The following is a 20,912-nucleotide window of genomic DNA, read 5'->3' as shown; positions in this document are numbered from 1 at the left end:
GATTCAGAATCGATTATCAGGATTCGATCCGATTCAATTCCAATATCGTTTTGGGTTAGTGTTATTAAAACTGTTTTTTGAGCTGTTGCATGAATTATATGACTGTGTAGTTATGCAACATATTAATACTAGTATTATATTGAGATTCAACAGCAAGTATTGGCAGCTAATGATGCTGTAAGGACCAATCAGCTCCCAGAATGCTGATAGAACTGCTTTCAGAAACATCGTGGGGCAGAATTACCAAACAGATCCAGGGCAGCAAACAGAGACGGATGAAATCGGTTTTATTTTTTCCCATTTTAGAGAATTTTGAGCATTTTATGCAAATGTAACCCCAAGACATATATAAAGCAAAGAAATATAGACAATTTATGCAATTATGACTGAAAACATTAATGTTTTCATACTTTTAAACATATTTAAAGGTAAAAACATGGCACTAGTTATGCTCGTGTCCAACAAAACCTTCCTTTTTTGGCTGTAAACAAAACAAATACCAAAATGTAATGTAATGATGAAAAAAAAAAATCGATCTTTAGACATACAAATCGATTTTTAGGAATTAATATGAGAATCGATTTAGAATTGGAAAATCTATTTTTTTTTCAACACAGGCCTAATCCTCATAGATAGGTTCATACAGTTATTACTTATTTGCACATATTAGTTATATTTATGATTCAAATCCTTTCGCTAAAATGCCAGCAGAATGCATATTATCTGTGTGTGTCGGAGCCCCCCCTCTTCAGTCTCCACTACATTGATCAGTCCATCTTACTGCACATGTGCAGAATGGATCCAAGAAAAAACGGTGGAAAACAAAAAGAAACGGTGCGAAGTGGAGGGGACCGTAATCGATAAAGAGAAAACACAACACAAAGATGAAGAGAAGCTACTCTAGCGGTGCTGAAAAGAGGAGAAGGAGGAAGAAAACAAAACATTTAAATCAATTACTATCGTTATCTAGTGAAATCAGTGGGCAGGAAGTGGAGCGGTCGTCCAAAAATCAATGGTTTAATTAAAAAAATGTATTTGAAGTGATCCATCCATCCAGTATTCTATCAGAGAACCTGCTGGTAAAAATAATACATATGTATTATGTTAAAAAGTATAAATCTGTCTAATTGACCTCTTGCTTTGTGTGTTATCTTTTCATTTCATAGGCCCCATGCCTGCCTTTGCCTTGGGCCCCAAATGTTTTAAATCCGCCACTGGCTGGGTAAAAGCCTTTTTTACCATTAGTTAAAGATCATTTTTTTCCCACATGTAGATATGTAAAGATCAACTACTCAATTTAAATATTTATTTTTGTAAAGAAGCATAAATAAAACTAAAACTAGGATGTGACGGATGGCCCCCTCTCAGTCCACGTTGCTTTAGCCGAGCTAGCGGCCCGGTGGTTCGTCCTTGTATTTTGCTGCTGAGGTTTTCATTTTCCTGTTAAAGGTAGGGTAAGTGATTCTGTGCGATCTAAACCAGTGAATATCTCCTATCTGCGAGCTACATCTCTAGTGACACTGTTAAAAACATTTTTAAAAAGCACTGCAGGAAGGGTGAGGGAGATGGTAGCTGTGGGTCTTTCAAGTATCAACAGCCATGTCATCCAAAAATGCCTTACCCTGCCTTTAATCAGTTACTGCCCTATGATGAACTCTGACTGACCTTTTACTGACCCTTTAGACCGGCTGTTGTAGTGTCGTTGATTTGTGATGTACGTGTATGCAGGTCCTCTGGGCGGGAGCAGATCTGAGAACAGAAATTGTTTTGCTAAATCACTCTGCAGCAATTAATTTAGATCATATTTCCTCAGATTCTGCGTTCTGATAGGTGAAACATGTCACCAGTGTCTAATTCACCGCTGTCTCTGAGTAGATTATACCAAAAGATTACATTTTTTATATATTTTTTTAATTTAAATCTTTATTTCATTCATTAAAAAAAAACAAAAAAAAAACAGTTCAATATAATTAAAACAAATCTCTTTCCTTGAATGAAAGGCAACGGAAAGAAGACTAAACTTAGTTTATCTGTCCTTTTTGACTAAGAAATCAAATTTCAATCATTGTAATAATAAAAAAAAAACAAAAACAAATGACAAATTACGCAATTAAAAAAAACACTTTCCAATAAACATAATTTAAAAAAAAAAAAAAAAAAAAAAAAAAAAAAAAAAAACTACAACAAAGTTATAAAATAACACAAAATAGCTGTCGATTCAAAAAATATGACAATGACAATGGTGCTAAAAAAGAGAGAGAGAGAGAAAAGAAAACCCACCTAACTTAACAATTATCATGATATTTCTTCATTAAACTGGCTTTTATTATTCTTTTAAATGTAATGTTTGATTTGCATTCTTTGGCTTCTGTATCCAGATTGTTCCATAAACTGATACCTTTTACAGAAACACAACGCTCCATTAATTTTGTCCTGAATTTAGTTTTTTTTAAAGATCTCTATTCCTTTTAAGTTATACTTATTTTCTTTTTTTTTCTGTATATTGATTGGCAACATTTCTTATGAACTTTCCAAATAATCTGCAGAATTCTGTGGTCCACTAATTTAAGATATTTCCACAGTTTTAACTGAAGGAATAATGGATTTGAAGGATGACTATATTGTTTTCTACTAATTATTCTTAAGGCTCTAATTTGATGGAGAACACAATCCAAAGTGTTTAACTGTCACTGCCGTCTGTGCAGCACTCGAGTTGTAAAAAAAGGTCAGGGGGGATGGTGGATTTCATCATATGGGGACAGATAATTTGTGCTGATTACAAATAATATAATATATTACAAATAATAGCAGTGACCAAAACACCTGCAGAAATACTGCAGGAATGACATAGCAGCAGTTAAATGCAGCCTTCTGTAAGCTTTAAATATCCACTGGGCTTACATCAAATACATCAAAACACAACAATAAAATACAGTTTTCTGAACTTATCAATATGACTCTGTCCTTCACAGGATAAGTAAAATGGATCACTGCAAAAACTCAAGATCTTAACAAGAATATTTGTCTTATTTCTAGTTAAAATGTCTCATTTTAGTAAAAAATTCTTACTACACTTAAAACAAGACTCATCACTGGAAAAAAACAACAATTTTCACCTGTTTCAAGTAGATTTTCACTTAAAATAAGTAGAAAAATCTGCCAGTGGAACAAGATTTTTTTGCTTGTAATAAGAAGATAAATCTTGTCCCACTGGCAGATTTTTCTACTTATTTCAAGTGAAAATGTACTTGAAACAGGTGAAAATTGTCAAATAAGTTATTTTTCTGGTGTTATTTTTCTGGTGATGACTCTAAATGTTGAAATAGCAGTAAAACCACATTCATTGATGAAATGACAAGGGATGGAAAGGGGGGATGGCAGTTTTACAGGGGGGATGATTTTGACTGTTTTTATTTCAGGGGGGATGCCATCCCTCCCTCATCCCCCCTCAACTCCAGCACTGCGTCAGTGCCGGAAACTGCAGAACTGTGATCGGAGCCAGTCAATTCCGGACATCATGTCACTGCACCAAACTATAAGAGCAAGAAGACGTCAACCCTCACCTCATTTTGGGGGATCACAGCCACTGGCAGGCTTTCAGGTGGATGGAGTGAGAACCTGATTGAATGTGTGTCATCCCCTGCGGACGGGAGGGGGGGGGGTCTGCGGTATTTAAAGCAGACTGCTGCGTCACACGATTACATAGTGAGGATAGCTACCCGTTTAGGCCGCGGGCCCTCCTCTTCCCAGCTCCGGCTCGCTGCTCGCCGCCTATCATGTGAGGCTGCTGAGTCAAACCCGTCCCAACGGGTTGAACTCATTGCTCCAGGTAATGAAGAGGAGCCGCTGCAGAAGAGCTGACCATCAAAGGACCTTTGTTGCTTTGCCTCAGTTCAGAGAGACACAGTAGAAACGGAGAAGACTCAGCATGCAGCGTGACTTTTGGTTGCACATTAAAGATTAGTTTGAGTCCTTACCTTCTTCTTTATCATTGTACTTAGAAACTAACAGAAGGAGGAAGCCAGAGGAACCCAATAACTGAGAAATAATTGGAGATTAAACACATTAGACATCTTTATGTCCCTAAGAAACATTTGTTGAGGTCATACTTTTACACTTGGGAACATTTTCTTTATCACACAGGAAGTGGTTGGGAACTACACCCACTTTTACATTTTGAAATTTAAGCTTCTGCTTTACCATTTTCACCCTATGTTGTCTAATGAAAGGATGCTATGGTCCATTTTGTAGGAGGGATAAGGATCGCTGCAGATGTTATCAATTCAAAAAGCTAAAGGAGCATGAGGCTCCTTTTAAGAAATGAGACTCTCTAGCGCCACCCTTCACCACGACGGCCGTTGGGGGTACTGCAGCCAACAGCGAAGCCGGCACGGGAGAACGGGGAGAACGCGCATGCAGCGTCATGTGACGTCACATCCGCAGGACAGCGCGGGAAATTCGGGCCCACAATTGCAGCACAATTTCAATTCAATTCAGTTTATTTGGGAAGGGACAGTGTACATTCATATACATTTAGAATTAAAAATGCAAATGCACCCAATTTTAGCTACAGAGCTAGTTTCCATTGGCAGTCCCCCGGCTAAAAATATAAAAGAGAGACAAGTTAAACAACAAGTTAAAACAAATACAAATAAAGCGTGCAAAAAGTTTCTGTTCTTGTTATTTTGCTTCCACATAGTTTCATATTTAGCTGTTAAAAGTTTAGGCGGTAAAGTGCCAGAGTAAGTTAAAGTGCTGGTTACGATTAAAGTGCTGAGCGTTTAAAGTTTAAATTTGCAGCACACAGCCTGTTCAAGGCAACAGAGAGATACACTAGAGGGCTTATTCTTTTTGGTTTGGAACACTTCATCTGACATTATTACTCGAAAACTTAAAACGTATACAAATTTTTTTCATAAATCCTGCCTCAATCCTGCCTCATGCTCCTTTAAGTAATCATCACGTGATAAACAGCCAGTGCTGCTTTTATTTTTGCAAGATTAACACCAAGATGTGAGACACGGTGTAGCCCGTCTATAAACGGTCACGTAATAGACAAGTCTGCTCGGGGCAACTGGTTGTTCATTTTTAACCAAACCATGCATGCAACATGTATCATCAACATGCTTTCATGAGCTCCCGAGGCAGCTCTTAAAAGTTATCCAAGACTACATTACTCACATCTGTTAAGTACAGTACGTGAAACCCGCTTTAGAGACACCGCGGAGTGAAATCATAAGGTTGGTTTTTGAGAGCTGGTTTGGGCGACATCCTCCGTCCACAGATAACAAGATAAAGATAGAACTGCTGTCAAATGATAAACAGTTACACTCACTTCTGATGATACCCAGTCATGACCTCAAGACTTCAGCCGGTTTGTCTCCAAGTCGCCTTATAGGAGACACCAGATATGAAAACTGAGCTTCTTTTTTCCTTTTCTTCTATTGCTGCTGACACAGCAATTATCCGTCAGGGCCTCGGTCACGGGCTGTTAAGCCACAACAGTCCAGATAAAGATGACGGTCAACTGTTACAGAACATTTTGTTTTCACCGTTTACGCTCCCGTCTCGAACTCCAGCCACCGGAGAGACAAAGATTCACGCAAATCAGTTGTTTTAAATGTGACCTTAAAGTTATTTAGAAGACGACTCGTGAAAGCAGCAGATTGCAGCAGTGGTGCCAAAAACCCTGAGATGATCTGGTGATGGCTTGCAGGGCGATCGAATGAGAGGAGGCCGAAACAAGAGAAAAGAAACTCGAATGTGCGGTTTGAGATCAGATAAAAGGACACGGTCTGAAGACAGAATGAGAAAAATGAAACTCCAGCTTTTCCCAAGTTCTCAAAGGACTATTTTATGAAACAAAGAGGATCATGTGACAAAAATTACTGCATTACCTTTTTTTTTTCAAAATAAACACAATGCAGACAACCAGTGACTTTTCCAGTTCACACCAGCGTAAGATCGCTGCTCCTCGACGATTCAGTCGGAGGCCTTTTCAGATTCAGTTCACATTATCAAAAGGAATTATTTTTAAAGAAAACCCTAATTTAATACAAACAAATATGTGATATTAAATCCCAGCAGTGGTTGCAGACTGTACGGAGAGCAGAAGGTTCAATCATCACCTTCAAAACCAAACTGCCTGCAATATGTTTTAAATATTATAATAAAATATTCTTCGAGATTTAGGTCATCTTTAACTAGTTCTGAGCTCAGAACTAGTTAAGCTTGGTAGTGATCGGGAGGTGACCGGTCCATTACGGATAAACAACTCACCCCTGCAGGTGGTTGAGAAGAGTCACATTAATGATTGCTGGTGTTGCATTTTTATCCGCCGTCACCCCCCACTTCATCTGACACGCGTGTTTTTGGGGAACGTGCAAACTCCGAATAGCCGGGAATCAAACCAGGAACATTTTCATTTCTTTTCTTTTTTTGTCAATATTCTCCTAAGCGTGACACTTCTGACACGACACAAACACAACGGTATCACCGTCAAATACAGGTAACGATGGATGATTGTAACTGTAATGTATGGTATAGGTATCAGTCCAGTTGATTTGAATTTTAATGAATTTTCTTTTTTTTTTATAGACTGGCAGGATAAAACTGCTCCATTATGTAAAGGTAACTTCCTGCCAATATAACCAACACACACTTTCTTTCTAAACAAGTTTCTTCCCAAGGACCAGCAATCATCACCATCAATTACAAACAGATAAGCAGAGCAAAGTATCCCGAAGTGATTAGAAGTTACTGAGTGATGATGATGAAGGTGAGGCAGGGCATGGGGAGGCTTTGGGACATGGAGCTGCAGGATCAGACCAGGCGTTGACCTCTGCTGCACGCTGGGAGCCTCCGTCTGCAGCTCCAGGCTTAATCCTACTGCTCCCTCTAGTGCATCTGATGAGAATTGTAGAATTGTCAAATTGGTCTGATTCACCGCATGAATCGGCACAGATTACTTTTGTACAGAGGTGTCAAAAGTATTCACATTCATTACTCAGGTAGAAGTAAAGATACTATAGTTTAAAAATACTCCTGTAGAAGTTGAAGTATCAACTCAAGTTTTTCACTCAAGTAAAAGTATAAAAGTACTGGTTTCAAAACTACTTAAAGTATAAAAGTTAAAGTAATGTAAGGGGGAAAAAGCCATTAAGGACAAAAGCCATTGAAAATGAATGCATCTTAGTATAATGCAAATATATTAAAGAACCATATATGTGTACTATTGAGCATTAACATGTGTTTCAGAGAGCAGGAGATATGATGACTAGTTGCCTATAAGTATTGTAATGGTGCAAAAAGTCAAACTTCAGAGGCATGTTATCATTTATCCTAACCTTTATTGGAATGTACATCCAAGTTTAGTTGCAGGAATCTGAGGGAACGGATGTAAGAACAAAACTGGACAAGAACATCTGAAACAACCACAACCAAATTCACTCTATCACGATGGAGCAATTTAACTGGATAGTTGTTTTTTTTAAAGTGAAATAGAGTAACAAGGCTGTTTTTAAAATGTAAGGAGTAAAAAGTACAGATAATTGCGTGAAAATGTAAGGAGTAAAATTAAAAAGTCGTCTGAAAAATAATTAATCCAGTGAAGTATAGATAACCAAAATTTCTACTTAAGTAAGGTAAAGAAGTATTTGTACTTCATTACTTGACACTTCTGCTTTTGTAATACTGTATTTGACCTGACCTTTGTACGTTTTGACCGTATAGAAACATAATTCTCGTCAGTTGTGTGAAATAAGAGCTGGAAACAGGAATTGTGGCATATAATTGTCAAGTTGGTTTAATTCACCGTACAAATTGTTACAGATTACTTTTGTAATACTGTATTTGACCCGGTCTTTGTACGTTTTGACTGTATAGAAACGTAATTCTTGCCATTGTAAGAATGAGATGTACCTGCTGCTCTCTACTGCCCTTACCTTTTAACAACTTGTGCTTTTTTTTTCTTGTGATTCGGGTTTACGTGCACTAAACCCATTGTGAGTTCACGAGGAAGGTTTAAGCAGAAACAGATCAAATGGAAATAAAAACGATCTCATATTTAGTTAGACCTGAGGTCTGCTCAAACTGTCAACTCCTTTAAATCAGAGTTAAAAACATTACTGTTTACTGAAGCGTACTCTTAAATTAAATACTTATCTGCCCTTACTTTTTAACAACTTGTGCTTTTTAATTATTTTACCCCTCTTTTCTTATCATTTTATTTCATTTTATTTGTTATTTACTGTTTAATTGTGTCTTGCCGCTTTTAATGTTAATGTAAAGCACTTTGAAATACCTTGTGTTGAATTGTGCTATATAAATAAACTTGCCTGGCCTAAAATCACATGCGGGTAAAGGCATTTCTGTCCGACGGGGCCGAGCGTCCTCACCATTGGTCAACAAAATGTCTCTTATAACTAATGACACATTACTAAAATGACTGAAAGTGGTCGCTGATTCTTGCACCAGTCTCTCTGACGTCACACATTGAGAAATATCCGCTGCCAATAGCACAGATCAACATCTGTACGCAGGAACCCGCCGGTGATTTACACTGAAAAATAGATTAGTCCATGTTTTTATCAATGTTTTTCCCATGTGATCTTGCAATGGTTATTTTCAGGTACTTTGGAGATAAATGCGCTCAAAACGGGTGTTTTATCAACTAAATTATTGGTTTCCACTGGATTTGGATCCATTTCAACCTTTTTTTATGTGTAGCAAATAAAACAGTTAGTCAGAACATTCAGCGAATCCAAAGGCAGATGAAGTCATTAAAACTGAAAATGTGAGCAAATATTTTCATTATCATGATTCCTAAGTGAGACAAGATAAGAATTGGCGGATATATGCAAAAATAAACCTCAACATTGTATCCAAATTGCCTTATGGTTTAATAAGGAGATTTTAAGTTTAAGTATCATTATCCTAAAGCACAGTATGGTTGTCCAGGTGAAACTGATCCACTTCTCCAAAGACCTTTGTCAACTTTCCCAGCTTCTATACTGTGATTTCTTGCATCTAATCACTTTAAGATGTGTTCAGTAATTAATTTAAGTATATGATGTCGTGCAATAAATTACAATGCTTAAATTTTAAATAAACTTTTGTATAAAATCCAATATTCACAGTTATCCAACTAGATCAGCATCCAACTAGATATGCATCTCATCTCAATCCACCCCGATGTTGCAGCATTAGAGGGCAATATAATATTAAATACAGAGGGGTGGCCCTGTGGAATAACTTCTCAAATCTACTAGGCTACCTAGCACTCAGTCCCTCTTTGTTTTCAAAAAAAGATTAGAAAACAAACTCATAGCTGAGATGTAAACAGCTGCTGACCCAGTACCATCAACGTCTGCTGTAGCTTGTGTGTTTGTCTCTACATGTACATACAAGTACACTGTACACTGTATATACTATACTGTATATCCAGATACTCTTTGTTTTGGTTTATGCTACAGTCTGCTCCTTTTATCATATTTTTAAGATGTCTATTTTAACTATTATTTAATTATCTTGTGTTTTCTAAAATATGATTTTCTAAAATATGTCACCCTATGAGTCAGCTCACTCTGTGGCGTAACATACACAATATATTTTGAAGCTGCAAAAAAAACCACTAAACAACTAAATTAACTGTCGCTTCCAATTATACGGAAGCGTATTGCATTCACTTGAGAAAAAAAAACTTCTGTTTTTCTGAATTAAAGAGATAATTATCTCAGAATTCTGAGAAAAGTTTTAACGAAAAAAAATAAATCTGCTCTGTTTTTCTGAATGAACGAGATACCTCACAACTTTCAAGTAGCTGTCATTCACTCGAGAGCTGGATTTCATGAAAGCAACCATGTTCCGCCTGTCCAGTTTAATCCAGTTTTACTTTGCTTTTGGTTTGAAACATTAGGAGATACTCTTGTCCTTAAGTTATAAAGATGGTATTGTTAGATACCATACCTGTATAAACCCCGTTCTTGAAATCATATAGCACTGTTGGAGGGTTATTAGCAGCAGCAACCGTAGGCTACTCCATGCAGGTCACGTGAGAGTTTCTTGCAGGTTGGAAACAGATTTATTTTATTTCATCATCATCATTTATTTAACTCACGACCATGATCACATGGTATGGAGCACAAGTATACAAACGATTGTACATTTATAGCAGGTGGCGTGCTGTACGTGTTCAATTAAAATACTCAATTTGGCAAAATAAATATCATTTGAACAGAGGAAGGACATTCTTCAAATAACATTTAACTTATTAGATTGTAGTAACAAAATCAATTTTAACATAGATGGTGGGTTTGTATAATACTTTGGTAAATATTTTTGTCTGAGATTCATTATATTTACATTTTTTACATTCGAACAAAATATGAAACTCATCTCCAATACAGTTGACGTTACAGAGGTTACAGAATCTCTGACTTCTATCCAGACCTTTATACCTTCCAGTGACTTTTGGGATTCTGGTGTTATTCATCCTAAAATTACAAATGGCCTGTCTATACTTTTGATTTTGACACAATAAGTACTGTTCTAGCTTAAACTCTTGCTGAAACGCTACATAAATATCACATGATGTCATCCTATAGAGTTCACTTCGCCATTTTTGCAGAAATTGATCTTTCAACCTTTGCTCAACAGTTAGTTTCAACCAGTCAATGTTATCACATGTTTGAGAGAGCCAGAGGTAAAATAAACCACAGTCATCCAGTATCCGCTTTACTAGCAGAATCCATGGTGACTGAAATACATCTGCTTTGTACAGTCTAATTAAACAATCGTACATTATTCTGCTTCATTTACTTTCTTTACCTTCTAGCAACCTCCCCATAAAGCCAACGACTCTCTTTTTTAACTGCAATACACAGTGGATACCTTCCCAGCTCTCCATAGACCATATTATATTATTACATGTTGTTGTTTTAAATTTGAAAAAATAAAACTTTTCTCGGAATTCTGAGATAATTATATCGTTATTTCAGAAAAACAGAGCAGATTTTTTTTCTCAAGTGAATGCAACGTACTACGGAAGCGTATTGCATTCACTTGAAAAAAAATATTATCTGCTCTGTTTTTCTGAATTAACGAGATAATTATCTCAGAATTCCGAGAGAAGTTTTAATAAAAAAAAAATCTGCTCTGATTTTCTGAATTAACAAGATAATTATCTCAGAATCCTGATGAAAGTTTTAATGAAAAAAAAAAACGCTTTCCGTCTGAACAACTGCAAAGTCCTGAGTTGCCTGCGCAAAGTCGACAAACTAATAACAATACCATCAATAACTTACAGACAAGAGTATCTCCCAATGTTTCAAACCAAAAGCAAAATAAAACTGGATTAAACTGGACAGGTGGGACATGTTTGCTTCCATGAAATCGAGCTGTCAAGTGAATGACAGCTTTTTGCAAGTTGTGAGGTATCTGGTTAATTCAGAAAAACAGAGCAGATTTTTTTTTTTTTATTGAAACTTTTCTCGGAATTCTGAGATAATTAACTCGTTAATTCAGAAAAACAGAGCAGATTTTTTTTATTAAAACCTTTCTCAGAATTCTGAGATAATTATATCTTTAATTCAGAAAAACAGAGCAGATATGTTTTCATTAAAACTTTTTTCAGAATTCTGACATAATTATCTCGTTAATTCAGAAAAACAGCAGATTTTTTTTTCATTAAAACTTTTCTCGGAATTCTGAGAATTCTGAATTCTGAATTCGTTAATTCAGAAAAACAGAGATTTGTTTTTCTCAAGCGAATGCAATATGCTTCCGTCCAATTACCATAAAGCACTTTTTTTTTTAAATCAAACTTTATTTCAATTCCAAAAACGTACAATGACATCAAAATAAATGGCAGACATCATTCAATAATATAAATCACAAACATACATAGGCATCATTATAGTTAAAAAAAATATAAAATTGTTCTCTTCACTAAAAAAAGCTCAATAAAGTGCAAGTCGTTCGTGACCTTAACAATTACACTAAATAATAAAAGGAAGGCAATAGCCTACATTCAGATATCTGTAAACATTTCTTTTATGAGGTTGACAGTAGTATTACATTTTTTGTTATTAACCAATTGTATTGTCTCAAAATACATTTTCAAATTAACTTTAAAAGGAACTAAAGATGGACAGGCTTTGGAGAATTTTGCTTTATGAATGTGAAACTTAGCAAGAATCATTAAGTTGACCAGTTGTTGAATTTTGTAATTTTGGTTTTCGTAATAAAGTAAGATATATTTAGCTTCTAATTTAATTACATTATTAGTTTGTATGTCAAAAAATTCTTCAAATTTTTTCCAGAAACTTAAAGTATGTTCACATTCATAAAACAAATGTATGATGGTCTCTTCGTCATGTTTACAAAATACACATCTGCTATCAATGTCTACAAATTTGGATGTAAATTGGACCATAAAACACTTGAAACAGAACCAGCCAGTGAAGCGACGACAGAGTAGTCACGTGACCGACTGAATGAGTTGTTTGATTTTCTGCTTAAGTTTCACTTTTTAGGTTTCATTTTCCTCACAGAGAAGCCCCGTCGGTCCAGAGCTGCTGTACTTCGCCACAGTGAAGTTCAAATGGAGGGAAAAAGTCCAATAAAACCCAGGTAGGCAACAGGTTTGCAGTCCTCGAGCTGCATAGGTGGATTTATAACGTTTAGTATCTGTTGCTGTGTGACTGAAGCCTGATTTATGGTTCTGCGTTAAATCGACGCAGACCATTCGCCGTAGAGTACGGCGTAGTGTACGCGGCGACGCGCATCATACAGTGCACTTCGCCGCGTCCCCTACGCCGTAGGCTCTGCGTTGGTGTAACGCGGAACCATAAATCAGCCTTGACAGCTGCATGAATAACCTGCACTAGTGACAGGTCTGTTTGAGGGAGATTATTATCACAACTGAAAGAAGAGCTTATATTTACAAATGGTGCATTTGTTCTGATAAATATGCAGCTCTACTGTAGCTCTCTATTTGAATATGCTCATCTAGTCTGACTCAGCCAGTCGATAACTATGAATGAATGAATGAATGTTTATTTATTTCGGTACACTTGTAACCGAAAGGGTGTAGGTAGAAGCAAGGCTTACTGTATATACACACCTACCCCTTTTACTGGTACCTCACATTGGTTACAGCAAATACAAAAGAGTAGAGGTGTAACAATATATCGTGCCACGAAATTTCGTGATACAAAAACTTCACAATACGTGTCGTGGAGATGACAAAGTGTATCGTGATATTGGGTTATTAATATTAATATATTGTGTTGACTAGAAACGCGCATCCGACCGCGACCGCACCTCGACCCGCGAACCAAAATCTTCCTCCGCTCAGAAGAAACTAGTCCCGTTTTGAGCTCTGAACTTTTACTGATGTAAGGCTGGTGTAGAGTTAAGCCTTACCTTATTAAATTAAACCTTTTTGGGGTGGTGAGTAGGATAAACACGGGGACAACTTCTGCGGAGTTCCAGTGTACTTTAATGTCCCTCAACAATGTAGGATTTTAGAACTTCAACACAGCACCTAGTGCCGTACTGTGGCGTATCACTCCACCCAATCTAAAACAGACTAATCACTACAGATAAACTGACTAGTGTCATTATAGTCCCTGATTTACATTAGAATATAAAGAATATATTTATAAAATAATCAACCCTGAATTACCAAAATAACCTTCTTAACAAAAATAAATCTCCTCTTACACTTATAAGGTGAGCATGAATCAATCTTTTTATGATGTAAAATTGTATGTATTTATTTACTTTTATTTATTTATTTAATTTTAGTTGTTACATTTTTGGAAAAGAAAAAAGTAAAATCCTACATGAGAGAAACTATTCAGTTTGTGTCTAAATATTTGTACTTGTATGAAACTGAAGATGCATAATGCAAACCTGACATTTACTTTTAGTTCAGTTTGTGGAAAATGGTTGGCCTGGCTTTCTCTTTAAAACTTAAACAGTTATAAAGGATTACAAACTGTTACAATAGGGCAAACGTACAGCATTGTTTTGTATTTTGTTTCTTTAAAATAAAAGACCATTTTTTCCAGTCATATGTTCCTCATTCAAGGTTGTTAAAAAGATACTGCTATAATATCGTATCGTTATCGTTATCGTGACCTCAATATCGTGTATCGTACCGTATCGTGAGATTAGTGCATCGTTACACCCCTACAAAAGAGCAAAGCTCAAGACTTTGAAATGAATTATCAGTAAACTCAAATATCCTATAGCAAAATAAAGAAAGGCACAGAGCTCAAAGCCCCAAAATAACTTAAATTTCCCATCATAGCAAGAATAAAAAGTAGTGTGTTGCGCAAAACCCAAAATATAACGGTACAGAAGTTGGAAAAATTAATTTTCCATACCATAACATGAAATTACGTAATTTTTATAAAGTCTTTTAAGGCTGAATAGTGTACAACATGATTTGATATTTACAGGACAGTTGTTCCAGATGTTCACCCCTTTGACAGATACACAGTGATTTTTTTACATTGGGTCTTCGGTTTTTCAAATAATGAAGTTCCTCTCATGTTGTATCTGGTGTCCCTCATTTTAAACAGATTCTGGACATGTGGAGGTAGAAGTTTGTTTCTGACTTTGCACATGGTTTGTATTGTAATATAATCAACTAAGTCCTTGAATTTCAGAATTTTTAAGCAGATGAATAGTGGGTTGGTCGAAAGGTTTTTTACTGATGAATCGTATGGCTTTCTTTTGTAATAAAAATATTGGATTGGTATTTGTTTATAAGTGTTTTCCCAGACCTCAATGCAGTATGTCATATATGGAGCTACCAATGAGTAATATAAAGTGATTCATGCATTTTGAGAGAGGAAATCTTTAGCTTTGTACAGAATTGCAATGGATTTTGACATTTTAGATTTAACATGATTTATGTGCGATTTCCAGCTTAGTTTATCATCCAAAATGACTCCAAGGAATTTATTTTCCGATACTGTTTCAGTATTATTTATTGTTAGTTTTCTGCTTATTCCCAAATATGATGCATTTTGTGTTACCTTAACTAGCGTCATAATACTACTTAAAAGGCATCAGTAGCCAGACGTTCTCAGACTGCTGTCCATGTGAAATGTTAAGCAGTTATTCTCATGATCTATGTGCTTTTTGCTTTCTTCCATGTCAGTGTTGGAGGATTTTCATTTAGTGCAATTACGCCTCCTCCTTCTCTCTTCCATCCGTCAGCAGGCCAGCATACTTTCCAACTCCCAGGTGAGCCAGTTAAACACGGGTTTTTATATTGGAAATGTTTTACAAAAAAGCATCTTTCAGCGCATCAAGATTTCAAAAAGCAAAGGAAGCCTTTAACACATAGTTTAAAATGTGATTGAAAGCATCGTGATTTCATTTTTCTTTCAAATCTCACCCAGTTGTGGGGGTTTGCTCCAGTTACAAACAAGAAACTCTCTCTATAGGAGAATATTTCTAAAATGTCACAATTTCAGTTTTGTCTTCTTGCAAAATGTTGTTTTTTTGCAATCACTAAAGCAACTTGTCTTCTTGCCTTCATTAAGAATCACTTGTAGCTATAGTCCCTTCGTCTCTTTTTTAAAGTTAAAGACGGTTAACGCTGAATATTTCACTGATCTTCGATTCTTTAGCGTCTTCAACACCTTCTCCAAAGCCTGAAGCTCAGTGGAGAAATGTGGAGTGGACACAAGAGTGAGTAAATCTGTTCTTTTTCCTTCGTTTCATCATATTTTTCTTCCTTCCGCTTCATTGTAACAATTTCCATCATCTGGAAAGGCGAAAGGAGAACCTGATGAAGACGGTGAGCTCCTACAGACCCAGATGTGAGGAGGCGCCTCAGGCCCGGGTTCTCCTCCTGGGCCCGGTCGGCTCTGGGAAGTCCAGCTTCATCAGTTCGGTCCAGTCGGTGTTCAATGGAAGAGTCGCCAACCGCGCCATGGTGGGGTCCTTCTCCACCAGCTTCACCAAAAAGGTACAGGCTGAAGGCGAATTAGTTGAAATCGACACATTTCAAGGGTTATTTAACATTTTCATCACAAGTTCGTGAAGAAACTTTTAACATTATTTCCAACCCTTAATGCTGGTTTTCCTGTTGACATTTTCCTGTTGAAATTAACTATAACCAGTACTCGAATTGAGGGGGGGTGAGGGGGGATGGCATCCCCCCTGAAATAAAAACAATCCAAATCATTCCCCCTGTAAAACTGCCATCCCCCCTTTCCATCCCTTATGTCATTTCATCAATGAATGTGGTTTTACTGATATTTCAACATTTAGAGTCATCACCAGAAAAATAACTTATTTGACAATTTTCACCTGTTTCAAGTAAATTTTCACTTGAAATAAGTAGGAAAATCTGCCAGTGGGACAAGATTTATCTTCTCATTAGAAGCAAAAAAATCTTGTTCCACTGGCAGATTTTTCTACTTATTTTAAGTGGAAATGTACTTGAAACAGGTTTTCCAGTGATGAGTCTTGTTTTAAGTGTAATGAGATTTTTTTTACTAAAATGAGACATTTTAACTAGAAATAAGACAAATATTCTTGTTAAGTTTTTGCAGTGCTCCATTTTACTTATCCGGTGAAGGACAGAGTCATATTGATAAGTTCAGAAAACTGTTTTTTATTGTTGTGTTTTGATGTATTTGATGTAAGCCCAGTGGATATTTAAAGCTTACAGAAGGCTGCATTTAACTGCTGCTATGTCATTCCTGCAGTATTTCTGCAGGTGTTTTGGTCAGTGCTATTATTTGTAATATATTATATTATTTCTATTCAGCACAAATTATCTGTCCCCATATGATAAAATCCACCATCCCCCCTGATTTCTTTTTACAACTCGAGTACTGACTATAACCTCAGAGTAAACTCATATTTTACAACTGTAGATACGTCCTTTTACACCAGAAAAGCTCAATTTAAACTGATTTAGGAACGATGAAGCACAAGCTCAAATACTGGTACAAACAACGTGAGAAATATACATTCTCACCACTAACTTTGACTTCAACGGTGGCAGCTACAGTCGTTCAGCATCCACGCTCAGAGAGGAGAGGACACCAGTGGGCTGGTGCTGTGCGATGCTGCCGGTCTCGGTGATGGAGGGAGGACCGGCCTGACCCTTCACGACATCCTGTCAGTCATTAAAGGACACGTACCTGAGGGACACAAGGTAAGCGGGATGGTACAGTAACGTATAAAAGGCAAGCGCTGCACGTGAACCGGTGGCTGATCGCTGGAGCCCGGTGGAGAAGTCTGAAAGGGTTGCTGAGCAAGCAGAAGATAAAAATCTAGAAAATCCCTCCTAGTACAGCTGTAACCTTCTACTGTCACTGACTTCCTATAGCAAATATTTCCTCCTGAAACCTCTGCCACACGCGTCGGCCTCAGCTCTGCTTCCTGTTTAGTGTCAGTAAATAACCACAGACGCGCCGGTGCAGAACCCCAGCGGCTTTTTCAACGTCTAATCTCTGAACTTGTTGCTCTCAGTTTAGCCCGGAGCAGCCGGTGAGGTCACAAACCGTGGGCTACGTGAAGCTGCCAAACCTGAAGGACAAGATCCATTGTGTGGCCTTTGTGGTGGACGCCTCCAAAATCACAATGTACCCCCAAAGCCTGGGCACCACCTTTAAGAAGCTCCGAGAGCACATCAGTGATCTGGGTGAGCAAAAGTCCAACTCTCAGTTCATAGTTCAGTTCATATTTATTTTGAATGGTACAACATTTACAACATAAGTGACCTGCGTGCAACAGAAAATTAAGCAAATACCTTTAACAGTAGACGTGCAGGTTCAATATTCAAATTAATTAATTAACACTCAAAAGGGAGTGGGAAGAAGAACATTTATTTAATCCCACCCCTGCTTCTCATCAATAACTTCTCATCAAATTATAGTAAAATTATTCTACAGTATTTGCATTTCATAACCACAATATGTGTAAATTTAGGAACAGTGTATATTGTCACCATGGGTGACAGTTAACTGTTAACTTGCATTTATAATACATACCAGCACTCTGATCTCTAGTGGTGGGTATTGGGAAGGACCTCACGATACGATACACATCACGATACTTGAGCCACGATACGATACAATATTGCGATATATCCCGATATATCGCGATATTCTACATAGTTCACCGAAAAATTTAAAAATGCATTACACATCTTAAAATCCAAGTTGTGTATATATGTACATCAGATGATAGTGATAATTCATTGGACAGACTGAGTCAAAACAATGTAATTCAAACTTTCCATTTTAATATGCAACATATTTGCATGAAAAAACACACTGAAACACAATGAAAAATGCAGTGTTTTGATATTGATATTTGATATATTGATGCAGCAATATATCGCGATACATACATTGAATATCAATATCGTATTGGGAGACTATGTATCGCAATATATTGCCGTATCAATATTTTTGCCCACCCCTACTGATCTCTGATCTGATTAGATTTGACTCACAACCTGCTTTTTGATGTGTTTTTTTTTTTAACCTGGTGGTACGAGCAAAGTGATGTGTTCCTCAGCTTTCTGCGGTAAATGTGTGGTGATCCCATGTTTCAGGTGTTCATCAGGTGGCTCTGCTGACCCACATTGACCAGATCTGTCCACAAACGACCAAAGACCTCACTCAGGTTTACAAGAGGCAGAGCATCCGCAACGCGGTAGGTTGAAAGGACGCACATGTACTTGTGTGAACAAAACTCAAAAGGTGTTTCTACGAGTGTTTCCATAAAACAGATATAGAAGTTTATCACAGATTTACTGATAAATGTCACGTGTTCAAAACTAATTGAGAAACAGTTTGATAACTTACAAGACATTGTTGTCTCATGATGAAGATGCTGTTACCAGCCTTGACTATGCCCCGCTGCCAGAGCAGACATGTCAAACTCAAGGCCCAGGGGCCAAATCTGTCCCATTACTTCCTTTTACTGGGCCATGATAAACGTGCACAGATAATTATGTATTTACAGCTAAACAAGGACACGCTGGACAGATTATCTGTCTCAGCAAGCAAGGCTGCAAGACTTGTTCTGCAAGACTTGTTCTTGGTTGTTCTCCAAGAACAAGTGTTGCAGAAACATCTCTCCTGGCTGAGGGTTGAGGATAGGATATCTACTAATGTACTTACATATTTCCATAGAATTATTAACACTCAGACTCAGACCCTAAATTTCTCTATAATAATATAATTTATCGTTCAAATATTCATTCATATAACACTCGAGGGGCGAATAGTGGTGGGATTATGTTACCCTTACCTTATCAGACGTCAATCTGTAAAAGAAACGATACGAAGGGGTCATGCATCTTTCTAAAGGTACTCCGTTTCCAAGGCCAGTGTGAAATTCAGAATCCAGCTATGTAATATTTTCCTTGTAAAAAACACGAGTGCATGAGTTTGTGAGCGCTGTTCCTCATCCCACTGTTGTATCAACCCAAAATAAAGATTACAGGTTTCAAAAAGTTTGAAAAACTTTATCTTGCAGTGTAGAAAGCATGAATGAAAAAGTCAGCAGAGCAGACGTAAACTTTACCAACCAGCGAGAACTACACGCTCGTCAGATTCTTTTCATATTTTGTTTTACCTACCCGGATAAAAAAAAGAAAGAAAAGCAGCCGGATGTTTAGACAACTTTAGTTTTCAATGCTTAAACTCCACATTACTTTTGATGATCATTTCCTGCTGCTGCTGGGATCAGCTAGGACTTATGTGCATGTGTGTGTGTGCAGATGAGTGAAGCTGGAGCTCTGTTGGGCATGTCCACCTCCTACATCGTTCCGGTGAAGAACTACTCCTCAGAACTGGACCTGGACCTGAACACAGACGTGCTGCTGCTTAGTGCCGTCGACCACATCCTGCAGTACGCAGACTTATTTTTCCAGGACCACAAACCACGAAACCCAGGGCCAAAGTTCACTTTATAACAATAATAATAATGATCATTTTTGTCTGAATATGTGAATATATGAATAAAGTCTTTTGAGAAACTTGCATGTTGAAGTCATGAGTTAAAGAGGAGCTTGGAGATTTTTTTAAATTAGTAAACCTGCATTTTCTTGAATGTTGTGGCTTTTTTTTTCTCAAATTTGGCATTCGGCTTCCTACATTGCTGTTACAACTAAAATTAAAGCGGCAAGCAGCAATGAACGGGCCCTCGCACCTTTGTGCACGTTCAGGCTGAAGTGGAAGCGCTTGTATGACTTGCATGTAGATTCTTCAGGCCTGGACATTTAGCGGATGACACCAGCCACGACTCTCTATATCAAACCATTCAAAAGTTATGGCAGAAAGTAGGAACTGTCAAATATCGACCGATCAGAAGAAGGGGCGGGGCTAATTTACACCACTCAAAACCGAGTCCGATGACACCACCCACGAGTCTTTATGTCAAACCATTCAAAAGTTATGGCAAAAAATAGGAACTAACAAATATTGACCAATCAGATGAAGGGGGGGGGGGGGCGCTTTTTGGCATCTATCGTCGCCACGGTAACGCTTTTGACTGAGAAAAGTAATGCGCATCGTCGCAGGATCGAGACACACATTTTGATGTATAACACCTGGGTGCACGTTACGGTTCGGGCGAAGAAGCGTCCGAAGGAATGGTATAAATTGCGCCAAAATGACACGATTAATTCAAAATGGCCGACTTCCTGTTCGGTTTCGGCCATGGCGCCGAGAGACTTTTCTTTAAGTTGCGACATGATACAGGTGTGTACCGATTTTCATGCATGTACGTCAAACCGTATTGTGGGGCTTGAGGCACAAAGTTTTCTAGGGGGCGCTGTTGAGCCATTAGTCCACACCCATTAATGCAAACCATGAAATTTTTTGCCAGGCCTGGCTTGTGTACAAAATTTGGTGACTTTT

The 20,912-nt window shown here is 37.4% G+C and overlaps 1 protein-coding gene and 1 long non-coding RNA gene across 3 annotated transcripts; one reads left to right on the top strand and one right to left on the bottom strand.

Annotated features, from left to right (window-relative positions):
• Positions 1 to 1,685: 1,685 nt before the first annotated feature.
• Positions 1,686 to 4,016, bottom strand: LOC133458740 (uncharacterized). Its single transcript, XR_009783967.1, has 3 exons — positions 3,978 to 4,016; positions 3,720 to 3,887; positions 1,686 to 1,749 (listed from the first exon to the last, which is right to left on the bottom strand). It is a non-coding gene; the product is annotated as an uncharacterized LOC133458740 (long non-coding RNA).
• An 8,509-nt stretch (positions 4,017 to 12,525) lies between these two features.
• Positions 12,526 to 20,033, top strand: LOC133457893 (interferon-induced protein 44-like). 2 transcript variants are annotated; one of them, XM_061737271.1, is made up of 8 exons: positions 12,526 to 12,630; positions 15,176 to 15,261; positions 15,651 to 15,711; positions 15,796 to 15,991; positions 17,045 to 17,191; positions 17,509 to 17,680; positions 18,599 to 18,699; positions 19,772 to 20,033. In XM_061737271.1, exons 1-8 carry the CDS (start codon positions 12,602 to 12,604, stop codon positions 19,964 to 19,966), a joined length of 987 nt encoding a protein of 328 aa, XP_061593255.1. In that variant the 5' UTR covers positions 12,526 to 12,601; the 3' UTR covers positions 19,967 to 20,033. The 2 variants fall into 2 exon arrangements, with proteins under 2 accessions (XP_061593255.1, XP_061593254.1); XM_061737270.1 differs by having other exon boundaries at positions 17,039 to 17,191.
• The last annotated feature ends 879 nt before the right edge of the window (positions 20,034 to 20,912 follow it).

The sequence above is a fragment of the Cololabis saira genome, chromosome 13 (assembly GCF_033807715.1).
Source record: "Cololabis saira isolate AMF1-May2022 chromosome 13, fColSai1.1, whole genome shotgun sequence".
NCBI lineage: Eukaryota > Metazoa > Chordata > Actinopteri > Beloniformes > Belonidae > Cololabis > Cololabis saira.
Note: the sequence above shows the minus strand (reverse complement) of the source record. Positions and strands in the feature narration are given on the sequence as shown.

Bases quoted from the DNA above. Each gene is read 5' to 3' on its own strand.
- LOC133457893 (XM_061737270.1), top strand. From the start codon at position 12,602: ATGGAGGGAAAAAGTCCAATAAAACCCAG. The intron at 12,631-15,175 runs GTAGGCAACAGG...CTTCCATGTCAG, and splicing joins AAAAGTCCAATAAAACCCAG to TGTTGGAGGATTTTCATTTA. The intron at 15,712-15,795 runs GTGAGTAAATCT...TCATCTGGAAAG, and splicing joins AATGTGGAGTGGACACAAGA to GCGAAAGGAGAACCTGATGA.